The sequence below is a fragment of the Scardinius erythrophthalmus genome, assembly GCF_964197995.2.
Source record: "Scardinius erythrophthalmus genome assembly, chromosome: 9".
Lineage (NCBI taxonomy): Eukaryota > Metazoa > Chordata > Actinopteri > Cypriniformes > Leuciscidae > Scardinius > Scardinius erythrophthalmus.
The window spans coordinates 8,984,013-8,996,864 of NC_138229.1; the positions used below are offsets into that span (position 1 = coordinate 8,984,013).

General features: G+C 36.0%; 2 protein-coding genes across 3 annotated transcripts; both read right to left on the minus strand.

Annotated features, from left to right (window-relative positions):
* Positions 1 to 360: 360 nt before the first annotated feature.
* LOC308695491 (uncharacterized protein) lies at positions 361 to 4,819 on the minus strand. The gene is made up of 2 exons (XM_081373650.1): positions 4,734 to 4,819; positions 361 to 4,315 (listed from the first exon to the last, which is right to left on the minus strand). The coding sequence occupies exon 2, from the start codon at positions 4,305 to 4,307 to the stop codon at positions 2,550 to 2,552; it is 1,758 nt and encodes a 585-aa protein (XP_081229776.1). The 5' UTR covers positions 4,308 to 4,315; positions 4,734 to 4,819; the 3' UTR covers positions 361 to 2,549.
* A 3,061-nt stretch (positions 4,820 to 7,880) lies between these two features.
* Positions 7,881 to 11,761, minus strand: LOC308695865 (uncharacterized protein). 2 transcript variants are annotated; one of them, XM_081374114.1, is made up of 2 exons: positions 11,393 to 11,761; positions 7,881 to 10,841 (listed from the first exon to the last, which is right to left on the minus strand). In XM_081374114.1, the coding sequence occupies exon 2, from the start codon at positions 10,831 to 10,833 to the stop codon at positions 9,037 to 9,039; it is 1,797 nt and encodes a 598-aa protein (XP_081230240.1). In that variant the 5' UTR covers positions 10,834 to 10,841; positions 11,393 to 11,761; the 3' UTR covers positions 7,881 to 9,036. The 2 variants fall into 2 exon arrangements, with proteins under 2 accessions (XP_081230240.1, XP_081230241.1); XM_081374115.1 differs by having other exon boundaries at positions 11,007 to 11,400.
* Between the last annotated feature and the right edge of the window lie 1,091 nt (positions 11,762 to 12,852).

The following is a 12,852-nucleotide window of genomic DNA, read 5'->3' on the forward strand; positions in this document are numbered from 1 at the left end:
GAATAAAATAAAAAATATGACCCACCACACCGGAATATCGCATGGTCAAATGCGGAAGTGGTGGTTAAAGCGTTATAGCCATAGACTGTATGGTTATAGCTGTTATGGATCACGATTACTCTTTGGCGAGTATTGAAGTGCCAACAAAACGAAAGCGTCCATATTCTGATACACGCAGACTGTGTGACAAACGAAGGAATAAAACCTGGATAAATATCGGCCAGGAGTTTTCGAGATGGAGAGAGCTGCGCGACTATCTTGGACTTGACAGAGACTCTCTCGCGAGTGTATTGAGACAGGTAAGACATGCAACTGTCAATAATAGCACTTATAAACAAAGTTATATTGTTCTTTGTACTTTGGTAAGGCTTTTTATCACGTGTGGTGACCGAGATTATGGCAGTACAATTAAATACAATCGGATATGATGTTAAAAAAATATATTTAGTCATTACTTGCAAATGTTCGTTCAAATTTACTTTTAGATATTGGTTTGAACACGTTAAACAACACGGCATTAACCATAAAAACGTAAAACTGCACAACATTAACCAAACAAATCATTTGACAAATAGCTGTATGTTGTAACGGGATAATATAGCATAACATTTCACGTTCCTTGCAGTTCATTAATTATGATGACATAAAATAATACGATCAGACATACAGGTAATACAAAAACGAATAAATTACCTCATCCGTGATCATGATTCATTAATTCCATGTAGATATATCGCTAGATGGTGAAAACGCATTAAAAACGACATCTCCCATCGTCACCTCCTTCATAGCGTCATCAAGCTTCGCCTTTGTTATTGTTGGAAACTGCGCCCTCTTGTGGTCAAATACCAAAGTCACATACTGGAGCTTTAACCTCATAAAAAATAAAAATAAATTCCTGTAAATTCTCGCTTATCGGGCTTATGCTACTCTGAATAATGCCTGAACTTTGTATTTTGAGCACTTCTTGCGTTGTTTTTACCTCTTCACGATGACTCGCTTAAGTCCCTTTGGACAAAAGCGTCTGCTAAATGAATAAATGTAAATGTAAATGTAATTTTCCTTACCATAGCCCATGTGGCTGTTATGTTTTTAAAGAACAAATGACATAATTTTAGGGCTTTGTTTGCTCTAATGTATTATCATATTTGTCTATCAGTGCACAGATCTTTATGTGTGGGTAACCTGGCTACAGTGGACTTGTTACAATATCAAAATTCTTGTCACCATCCTCCATCATTTTAAAATGCACAGCATATTGCTGTGTAATAATTGTCATTGGCAGGTTATGCTAACACGTGATCATTGTTTTTGTCAAGATATTCATTTAGTTTTTAATGGGTTAAACTAAACAACCTGAGGAGTGAAGGGTCAGTGTTCATATTGGCTGGTGTGCAGCTTGTTGTTGTTTTGTTCAAAATTAATTCAATTAATATATATTTAATTTGTCAAGATCATTCTAATTTGCTTTGAACATTTGTGTGAAGATGTGTGTAAATCTCAAGTTTATTTTCTTAGAATCAACTGCATCAAAATGAAACTGAATCGCTGCAACAAAGAATATTCATTCTTACCAAAACAGAAAGCTGCTAAAAAGTTGTTTTGTCACCAAAGACTACTGGAGAAATAATAATAAAAAAACCTAGTGATTCGAAAAACTAGTGATCTCTACATTATAGAATTAAGTAAACATAAAATACTTAAAACTAAAAGTGTCAGAATATTACAAGCAGCAAGTGATTAACAAAATGAACACAGGATTATCAGAAAAATCCTCCTGTCAGTGCAGACAGTGAGTTCGGCTAAGTCACTTAATGATATGCAGATTGTATTATACAACTTTAAAATTACACCTATTAATTTCAGTCACATGACTTTTCCTGATCGTCCACCATATTTATAACCATCAGCGAGGCAAAATAATGATGGTAAGTACAAAAATATCATTTCAAAGTCATTTGTTTGATGAATAAATATTGCAATTACAGTAAATGTATCCCCTTTATTGTGTGTATAGTTATGTGACCGAATTTCCCAATTTTTAGAATGATGGAATAAAAAATTAAGTAATTAATTAATTTAAAAAACACTTAAAACTGTTTTTGAAAACAACATAACCACTGAAAGTGAAAAATACAATTATTCTCTTCTCTTCTGAATCTTTTTTTTTTTTTTTGGAATATCAAAACAAGGACACAGACTCAACTCATTTTCATTAGATATATGCATTCGATCAGTTGTGCAAAAAGCAGAGTAAGGTTATTTCACATTTATACATTGCAATAAAATTTTGTATTTTAGAATATTTATGATATAAATGCCAAGATTATTGTTAACATTATTTATATCATTTAGAATAATTATTTTGTTAATATCAAATGAAGATACATTAGAGAGATCTGTGATTAACAGTATATGTACTTATCAGGACACAGACAGCAGATTCTTACAAATCATATAGATTGTATGAGCTCAGACTGTTAGAATGATATTATCCTGCTTTAAAGCTTTTATTTATTTTTCATAATCTTATTCATTTATAGTGAATTTTAACCACTCTTCCAGGCCTCCGTTTCCACTAATTTATTATCATAGCCCTTGTCCTTCATGAAACGGATCTGTACTCCAGGTTCAATAGCTAATGTAGATTTGTACTGATAAACATAAAAAAATTTGGTTTCATCCTCCATCTTTTCAAACTTCACAGCATATTGATATGTGTCATACTGTTTGTTTGTTTTTTGTGAACTAATGTAAAACCCCACCCATGAGTTTTCGAAGGTATTTTTCCAGTCTGTGAAAGTCTTCTTGATATAAAGCCGAGCACAAGCTTTACCATTATGAGTGAAGAGCTGCAGACCAGCATCATACGTCTGTATTTTAATAGGGAGGACATGGTTAGCATCATAGAACTCTGGTTCGTAAAAGAATTCTGGATAAGACCAGGATGAAGAGAGTTTAGGATTCCCTTTGTCCCATGTTGATGTCACTTTTTCATCACTCTCCCAGGGTGTAGTTCGTGCTAAAACATTGTTATATTTTTTGTCCAGAAAGAAGCGGATTTGAACTCCAGGGGCAATAACCAAACCTGACTTGTATTTGTATATATCATAATCCTTTATGCTATCGTCTTCAATTTTTGCAAACTTCTTAGCATACTGATATGTGGAATAGTCATTATTTTTATCTTGTGAGCTTTTGTAAAACCCCACCCATGAGTTGTTGAGAACGTCCATCCAGTCACTGAAGGTTTTCTTGATGTAGAGTCGAGCACAGGCTTTGCCGTCTCCAGCGTTGAGCTGCAGATTAGCATCAATCCCCTTTATTCTGATGGGGATCACTCTGTTAGCTCCATCAAACTCTGGTCCATACCATATATTTGACATGTGCAGTCGGGGTTGGAGACCAGCATTCAGGGAGACAGAAGTATCTAAAGACCCAGATGCTGTATCAATGTTAAAAATATGTTTGCTGACCTGCGTAGGATCTTTATTAGGATCACTGGAAGGAGTGTTTTGGCAAATATCAATGTACACATACATATAGTTTTTCATTATGTCAGCAGGTATCTCCCATATAAGTTTTGAGTAACCTTGTGTAGTTGTTTTAATCTCTAGTTTAATTCCGTCAAATGTGTTGCACTGGGAAGGGGGTGAGCGTTTCTTTGGGTTGTCTTTAGGCCTACAGTATTTGCCATTATATCCTGTCTGTTCCAGAAACTGATTGCATCTGTCATCATCTTCATTATCATGTTGTGATGTACTGGAAATAACATCTTGGCAATTAGTTTGTCTGATGCTCGAGATCAGTGCAGGATCAATCTCATAAGTCTCAGAAGGATTAAAGTCATTGCTGTTAAGGTAATGTGCTGTAATAAACACATTGGATAATCTGTTTGTGTCTGGTCTGTTTCTATCCAAAGAGATGATAAGCCTGTCCATGTTTCTTTCTGGTAGATTGCTGTTTCTGTAAAACCTCCGTACATACTCCGGCAAAGCACGAGCACGAGGATCATTTAGATTACCAACAGAATAGTAACTTAGCCCGGAGGGAAGAAAGCCCTCTCTGTTTCTAAACTGATGGAATCCATAGTCTCTTCTAGGATTAAAATTCAATTGGATACGATTGTTGTTTTGATCAACAAATGCGTTTTGGGCAAACCAGAACAATAACTGGAGTCCATGACGTGGATGAGGCTTTCCATAGCCAGTTTTTCTCAAGTCATCAATATTGCTAAGTTTTTTCACAGAAGAGACGCTCGCCAAAAACACACAGAAGAGCAGGAAGCAGAGTCTCGTGGCACCCATGGCAAAATCTTAATCAGAAACAAAACATTGTAAATCAGACATATAAGCTTTAATATAATTGGATCATAAGCTGACAATTCAATGATGTATTTTTATATTTAATTTAAGATTTTTATATTAACATTAAAAAAATTCTAATGCTAAACAATATTTACAATATAACTTTTACAGTACATTTTTATGATGGTGCAAAGATGTATGTGGCATTTCTGTGGAGAGCAATTTAAGACAATCAACTATCATTGACAGGATAAAGTCAATAGTTTAAGTTTTTTTTACGTCCATTTAATATTTTAAAATATAAATTTAATATTTCAATAAATTCTGTAATATTTCAGTAAATGTATATCATAATCTTATTTTTAATCTGAATGGGTTTAAAGATATTTGCAATATTCAGCAAACTTTAATTTAAACTCATCCTACCTCAGATTGAAGAAGAGCCTCTAAATCCTTCACATCTCTTGGGTGTTTATTATACAGTAGGAGGCTGTACTTTACAGACAGGATGTGTCTGCAACAGACCTGGAGTCTGTAATACTGTCCCTCAGTTGTCGAGCCATTTTCACTATAAATTCTGCTAAAAAAAACCTGTACTTTACATGTCAATGAAGAATATGCTTAAAATATGAGACGTGATGTGTGGAGAAAACAGAGAAATCTAAATCACTTGTGAACAGAATATATTTAGTGTGTCAATTCTCAAGTTGTTTATCACAGGGTAATTTTGTCTTTTAAAAGAATTTAGTTCACAGGGACACAATTGCACAAAAACACCCATAGACCCAATACCTCTTATACACATACAAAATTTAATTCCTCACATGCATTAGAAGTACTGCTGTTTTTACATGAAGAATGATTTAAAGTAATTATATATGTCTATAAGTGTTAGTATTATTGAGTCAAAGTTTGGCGAAAGAGTCTTTAGTAGATTCTTGAAAATGGGTAAAGACTTGGGTTGAGTTAGAGGTCATTCCACCAGCTTGGAAGAGTCCAGGTAAAGGTGTGTGAAAGTGATTTTGTGCCTCTTTGGGATGGTACCACAAGGCTCTGTTTACTTGCAGAACGCAAGCTTCTGAATGGCACGCAGGTCTGAAGAAATTAGTTATATAGGGTTGCAGAGCCAGTGGTTGTTTTGTAGGCAAACATCAGTGCCTTGAATACCTTGAATCACCAGATTCACACTGCATGAGCATGCGCATTTAATTTCAATTCAATTTCAATTTAATTTCATTCTAGGTGTCAGTGCCCAGGGGCACCAAAGACACTAAAACAGTTAATCTGCCACTGACTGCAATGCAGTTTAGTAGGAAAGGCTCAGGAAGTTTCTGCAGCTTTGCACATTGAGCAGTCTTTAGACTTAGGCTATCTCAATGCTATCTAAGTTGGGACTGACTGATGATTTACTCTTTTCCCTGAACTTGGGGCATTGAGAACTGCCAAAGTCATCATGTTTGCAAACAGCCATAACCTTTCATTTCATTATTGTTCGTTGGGGATTGGGAAACAGTGAATTAAAGATTCTACAACAGTAGCCCATGTCAGTGTTTCAAAAAGGGCAATGGCCTTAAAACAGAATACAAGTCTTACTCTGTCATGACCTACTCATGACCTGCAGGTTAACAGGTCCAGTTTCTCTCAAACTGGAGAACTGTTGTCAGCATTTTCATAAAAAATATCCAACATCCTTGTTTTATGAAAGAGGAACTTACAGGGATGAGCATGTCAAAAAACTCTGCACCGAATGATAAGCGATATGTCCAGTCAGCACTGAGGTTATGCAGGTTAGTTTAAACTATTAAGAATTAAATAAATATCTGTGAGATGTTCCAACTAAAAGCGTTTTTTTTAAACTCACACATATGTGTACAATATTAAAAATAACACATAATTACATATATGCTGTGAAAAAGATGGAGGATGGGAACCAAAATCTTAATATCAGCACAAGTCCATTTTGGCCATTGCACCACATCTGTTTCCTAGACAAAGTTTATGATAATAGGCCTACATTAGTGCAAACAGAGCTCTAGAAGAGTGAAAATTCCCCATAAATCCGATTATACAAATCATTAACAAGTTTATTAAATGTTTGTGTCCAGATAAGCACTGTTAATTTGTTAATAATAAAATAATTAATAGCAAATTAAAGAGTTCTTCGTACTTTTGCCATGTGACAGGCTACGATAAGGAACAATAAATGAGTAGGCTAGTTTTTGTCCTGAGTTTGGGAGCTTGTTTTCCTCAGCTAGCAGTTAGTGAAGTCTTTTTAATCAGTCTTTTTGGATTCAAATCAGACCGATCTACGTTTTTATGTAACTGACTTAAAGAAAAAGAAGTTATGACCATTCTTAAAGAAAAAAATTAGATAACTTACTTATAAGTCTAGACTAATCATTGTTTGCAACTCATAACCTGTCTCAGGTTTTCTCTTGACATGTAAGACTATTCTCATATGTTTACAGTAAATTAATGAACATCTGTCAAGGTCATTCTACTTTTCAAATGCTTAACCAAATGTGCAATGGCAATATTTCTTACAATATTTATAACCAGCACAGCAGGATAGGGTAATGACAGTAATGAATAAAAATAAATAAATCAAGTAATTGTTTTGGCCAACAAATTTGGTAATTAATAATGAGCAAATTCCAAACGGCATTTTTGTGCACTTGAAGGGCCTTCGGGAAGGGGACGCCATTTGTGTTCCAAACGAAAATGAACAACTGGATCCCTTCACGAAGGACTCTTCCACAAGGCCATTGGCGAAGGGTACATGCAATGGTCACTTCAAGGAAGTCATTTTATCCTTAATGGTCATAATGTGACCCAGCGAATACTCGTGATTCATTTTGAAGCTAGATGGCGGAGAGTTCGAGTTCACTTACAAACAGACCAATTACAGTTGTTTTGTTTTGTTCATGATATTTTTGTCACGTTGTTTAAATAAGGCAAGAGATGTGTTAGGTAATGCGGTGAGAGAAATATACTCATACACACACATGTAACCCATATTTAAAAAACGTTTTATTTTAAATGTATATCTATTTGCAAAAGTAATAAGAAGAAATTGCTGTCGTAAGAACAGCTATCAGCTGATGGACGTGCTGCATTGTCATTGGAACATCCCAGGTGAAGATAATGAGGAAATTAAGCCGGTCTTTCATTGCTCCCTTCACCAAGTGCGTTCCAAATGGCTACATAATGGCACGCAAGTGCCCTGCTCGCTCCACTTCAAGGGCTCTGCGCTTAGAAGGGAGTATATGGCATAGGGATGCTCCTTCCGTTTGGAATTTGCCTAAAATATTTTAGTAATATCACCGTTGTAAGCTCGCACTCGAAGTCCGGCATTCGACCAGCGCGGAAGGTCTTAACGTGTACTGTCCTTTTCTCGAGGCAAAGTATTTTTTGATTAAATGCAATACATTTGAATATGTATTCTCTCGTTATTTCATCTGACTCCATAAATGAAAAAGGTTTAATGATATCTTTGGATCATTAATTGTGAGCGAATATTTGACTATTCCGTTTAACTCTTCAATGAAAATAATGTCAAAGTCAGTTAGAATAATCAAATGTAACAATTTATTATGTCAGGTAAATGTATCGTGCCAATTTCATAATCAATTCAAAGATAATCGATACAAAACATCAAATTCTCTGGAAAATGAGAAGAGATGCAAACCCAACATTAAGAAATACGTGAGCCTGAGAGATATCTCTCTCAGCCTCACGGGCCAATCTGAGTTACAGAAAAGGCCCTGAACTCCCTGCTGCATTTCATTAAATAGCCAGACCTCTTTCACATGGAAACATGTGCTAAAAAAAGAAATTTGCATTCAGAAGTCGCACCTTTTGGGAGTGTGTGACCATTTGTCTTGAGAGACCACCTTCCTTTGTAAGTCAGTTATCTTTAAACTCTTAAAAACCTTATTACCTTTTGTTTTACTTATTTGGAAATGAGACATTTGTACCAGTCACACTGTGACATTTGAAATGATACCAAACATGAAAAATACTCTATGATAATCATTCACATTAAACTATACATTTTCTTGGGTGAAATCAGGTGATCATCTGAGCATGAGAGAGAGGGGGTGAGGGGAGAGGGAAAGAGATGTAGATGAAGATGATTCAGAGGTGAGACTTTCGTCTCGATGGTGTACGAGAGCCAGTTCAAATGGTAATCTCCAGAGAGGTCCTTTTGTCCTCTCAGGGTCTGGTCCAACCAGACTGTCCGGCATTTCCTAATTTATCAATTCTTACACCGTTATAAAACGCATGTGACAACATTTCCCAAAGTGTTGAAAAACAGAATTCACAATAAATAAATAGATATAAATTTGAACTTTATTTTTTCAAACCACTGCTGAGAAAATAGCATATGGTTTTTCACTTTTGGTTTGCTTGTTCTGTCCAGTGAAATATCAAAAAGGGACACAGACTCACTCATTTTCATTAGATGCATTTTAATAGAAGCTGTAAAAAACAACTGCATAATACTGTTTTTTTTTTTCAAGATGTGTTAACAACAAATTAAGATAAGCGAGATCTGTGATTAACAGTGCGTTATGTTAGAACAATGTGTTAATTATCATTCTTATCAGGACATGTAGTACAGCAGATTACAAATGTAATACATACAGTCTAACTAAAGTCAAAGTAAAAATGATTTTTTTACTGTTAATGTGAAATTATCATATACTTTAAAGCTTTTCATAATTCTTTAACCACTCTTCCAGGGCTCAGTTTGCGCTGATGCTTTATCAGCACTTTTGTCTATCATGAAACGGATCTGTATTCCAGGCGCAATGTCCAATTTGGATTTGTACTGATAAATATCATAGTTCTCATTATCATCCTCAATCTTTTCAAATTTCACAACATAGTAATATGTGTAATAGTCATCATTCTTATTTTTCGAACTAGTGTAAAACCCCACCCATGAGTAGTAGAAAGTTTCTTTCCAGTCTGTGAAGGTCTTCTTGATGTAAAACCGAGCAGAAGCTTTACCATCCATAGTGAAGAGCTGCAGACCAGCCTGGTCAAGCTCTGGTCCATAAAAGAATTCTGGACCATTTAATGAGGGTTCAGGCTGAGGACCAGATCCACAATCTGATGGTAATATTGTCACTTCTTCAACACCCTCCCAGGGTGCAGTTTGTGCTAAAACCTTGTTATATTTTTTATCCTGCAGAAAACGGATTTGAACTCCAGGAGCAATAGCCAAACTGGAATCATACTGGTAAATGTCATAATTGTGTGTGATATAGTTTTCGGTCTTTGCAAACTTATAGGCATACTGATATGTGTAATAGTCATCATTTTTATCTTGTGAGCTTTTGTAGAAACCCACCCATGAGTAGTAAAGAACATCCTCCCATTTACTGAAGGTTTTCTTGATGTAGAGTCGAGCACAGGCTTTGCCGTCTGCAGCGTAGAGCTGTATACTAGCATCAAATCCCTTTATTCTAGTGGGGATCACTCCATTAGCTCCATCAAACTCTGGTCCATACCAAATGTATGGATTAGTAAAATGAAAATCAAAAAGTGATGGGTACAGTCGCAGTCGTGCTTGGAGACCAGCATTCAGTGAGACAGCAGTATCTAAATCCCCAGATGATTCATAAATAGTCAACTGTTTCCTGACCTGTGTATCAACGTCATTAGTATCACTGGAATAAGTGTTTTGGCAAATTTCAATGTGTGCATATTTGGAATTATCTATCATTTCAGCAGGGATCTCCCAAATGAGTTTTGAGAAACCTTGTGTAGTTGCCTTCATCTCTAGCTTAATCCCCTCATATGTCTTACATTGCAAATAGGGTGAGCGTTTCTTTCTGCGGCTGGAATGACTGTGTGTACAGTCAGTGCTGCTATATCCTGTCTTTGTCAAAAACGTATTGAGTCTGTCATATATTTTGTCTTGTGTAGTACGTGGCATTGTGTAAATACCATAATTATTGTTCTGATCCAGAGTGCAGTTATGAGGGTCTCCGACCTGCAAGATCAGTGCAGGATCGATCTCATAAGTGTCAGAAGGATTAAAGTCATTCTTGTGAAGGTTATGTGATGTAATAAACACTCCGAGTATCCTTTGTGGCCTTTTTTGTTCCATAGAGACAATGAGCCTGTCCATGTTTCTTTGTGGCACGTTGGTGTTTCTGTAATATTTCCCCACATAGGCTGGCAATGCTTTGGCTCCAGGAGGTTTTAAATTGCCAACCATATAGTAATTCTGCAAAGAGCTCAATGAGGGGAGAACGCCCTCTTTATTTAAATACCGATGGAATCCAAAGTCGCCTCTATGAGGATCAAAATTTGGTTCAAGGATGAGAATGTTGTTCTGATCAACATTCAGGACTTTTTGAGCAAACCAGAACAATAATTGGAGTCCATGACGTGGAGCAGACTTGCCATAGTCAATGCTTTTCAAGTCATCGATATTGCTAAGTTTTTTCACAGAAGAGACGCTCGCCAAGAAGAGGCAGAAGAGCAGGAAGCAGAGTCTCATGGCACCCATGGCAAAATCTTAATCAAAAACAAAACATTGTAAATCAAACATATATAAGCTGTAAATACAATTGTGACATAAGCAGGCAACTTAATAATTTTCTATATAAAACAGGAAGATTTTCTGCTATTTTAATGCTTACTAAACAATGTTAACAATATAGAACTTTATTACAGTATTACGTTTTTATGAAGGTTCTTAGCGTTTCTGTGGAGCGACAGTTGGGAGAATCATCAAAAAATACAGTAATGTTTTGACAGTGCCACAGAGCCACTTAGTGTACACTTTTTGGGGAAATCTGATTACAGTTATATCCACATTAAGATGCGAAAGGAGAAAATATTTTATTGTCAAAAAAATTGCACGCATAACATTTAACTTTGTTCATTGTAAATGTTAAGAGCACCTGATCCTACCATTGGCTATATAAAGTCTAATAAATGTAAATATTAAATGTAATATTTTGTATAAAACGTAAAATTAATATTTCAGTCAATTCTGTAAATGCAATTTATATTATACTTGAAGACATTTATATTCAACAGACTTCAATTTAAACTCATCCTACCTCAGAGTGAAGGTCCTCAGTGGAAGAGCCTCTGCATCGTACACATCTCGGGTGTTTATTTATACAGAGGAGGCTGTACTTTACAGACGAGGTGTGTCCCTCAGTTGTACTCATTGTCACTATAGGCGCCGATTTATATTTCTGTCAGTGGGTGCCCACACTTCATACCCCCACACTCTGTGATCAGTTTAATGTTTAATGAACATTCGCATGACGTTGTTTAGAATAGAAAAGAAAAAAACATTACTGGTGAGCATCTTGAGACAAAGCACTGACACTGACTTGTTTTAAGATTTGCTAGTGCAAGTTGGTTTCAGTTAAAACAGCTCTAACATGCATTTTATTCTGGGGCTACTAAGACTTGTCTGTGAAACCGGGAGGAAGAGTCTCTATTGATAAGAGGTTTTTTTTTTCTCTTTCAGGAACACAAAGTAACCATAATGTGGACAATCTGTAAAATCTGAGTTTTAGATACGTCTTCTGAAGATCTGGTGTGGGCTGAGCATGCTTTATTGACTTCAGAGTGACTTGTACTATATTTCATTGTTGACATGAGGCTGAAGTCATTGTTTTTTTGCAAACAGCCATGAGGACTATATAGTCATATTCTTTTAGTATACTAGCGGGAATGTTCCCATGTGGTTTCCTCAAAGCCACTTGCTGATATTTTAACCTCTTATTTTATTTCCTCTGTTTTATTACATTATTATTATTTTTCACTGGTGAATCTGCAAGCAAAGTTAATGTAGCAGCTGTGGTCAGCATTTAAAAAAAAAAATCTAAAATAATTCCTCATTTTTATGAAAGAAGAAGTTCCTTTTTCACTGAGCATGTAAAAATCTTCTACACTGAATGACATGCAAGTTCCACCTGGATGAGCAGTCCAGCGCTGCCATGAACGACAGTAGCAGGCTGGCTTGAGATGCCAAACACTTCTCCTTAAATGTAGACAAGAGAAGCTAGCATGCTCTACATAGGCTACTTGCAGTCAAGGGGACAAGTGAAAAAGCTGTCAAGTCGAACAACTCTCCCATCTCGCAGTAGACCATGCAGAGATCTACGGAAGCAAAGGCAAATAGTGAAAACAAGTTCTTTGTTGCCAATAAAGTATATGCATTAGAAGTACTGCTGCTTTTACATAAAGAATGATTTAAAGTAATTATATATGTCTATAAGTGTTAGTATCATTGAGTCAGAGTCTGGCGAAAGAGTCTTTGGTAGATTCTTGAAAATGGGTGAAGACTTGGGTTGAGTTAGAGGTCATTCCACCAGCTTGGAAGAGTCCAGGTAAAGGTGTGCGAAAGTGATTTTGTGCCTCTTTGGGATGGTACCACAAGGCTCTGTTTACTTGCAGAAGCCTCTGAATGGCACGCAGGTCTGAAGTAATGAGTTATATAGGGTTGCAGAGCCAGTGGTTGTTTTGTAGGCAAACATCAGTGCCTTGAATTTGAGATGAGATG

What these genes read in the sequence shown, in the direction of transcription:
- LOC308695491 (XM_081373650.1), bottom strand. Translation starts at nt 4,307, where the DNA reads ATGGGTGCCACGAGACTCTGCTTCCTGCTCTTCTGTGTGTTTTTGGCG.
- LOC308695865 (XM_081374114.1), bottom strand. Translation starts at nt 10,833, where the DNA reads ATGGGTGCCATGAGACTCTGCTTCCTGCTCTTCTGCCTCTTCTTGGCG.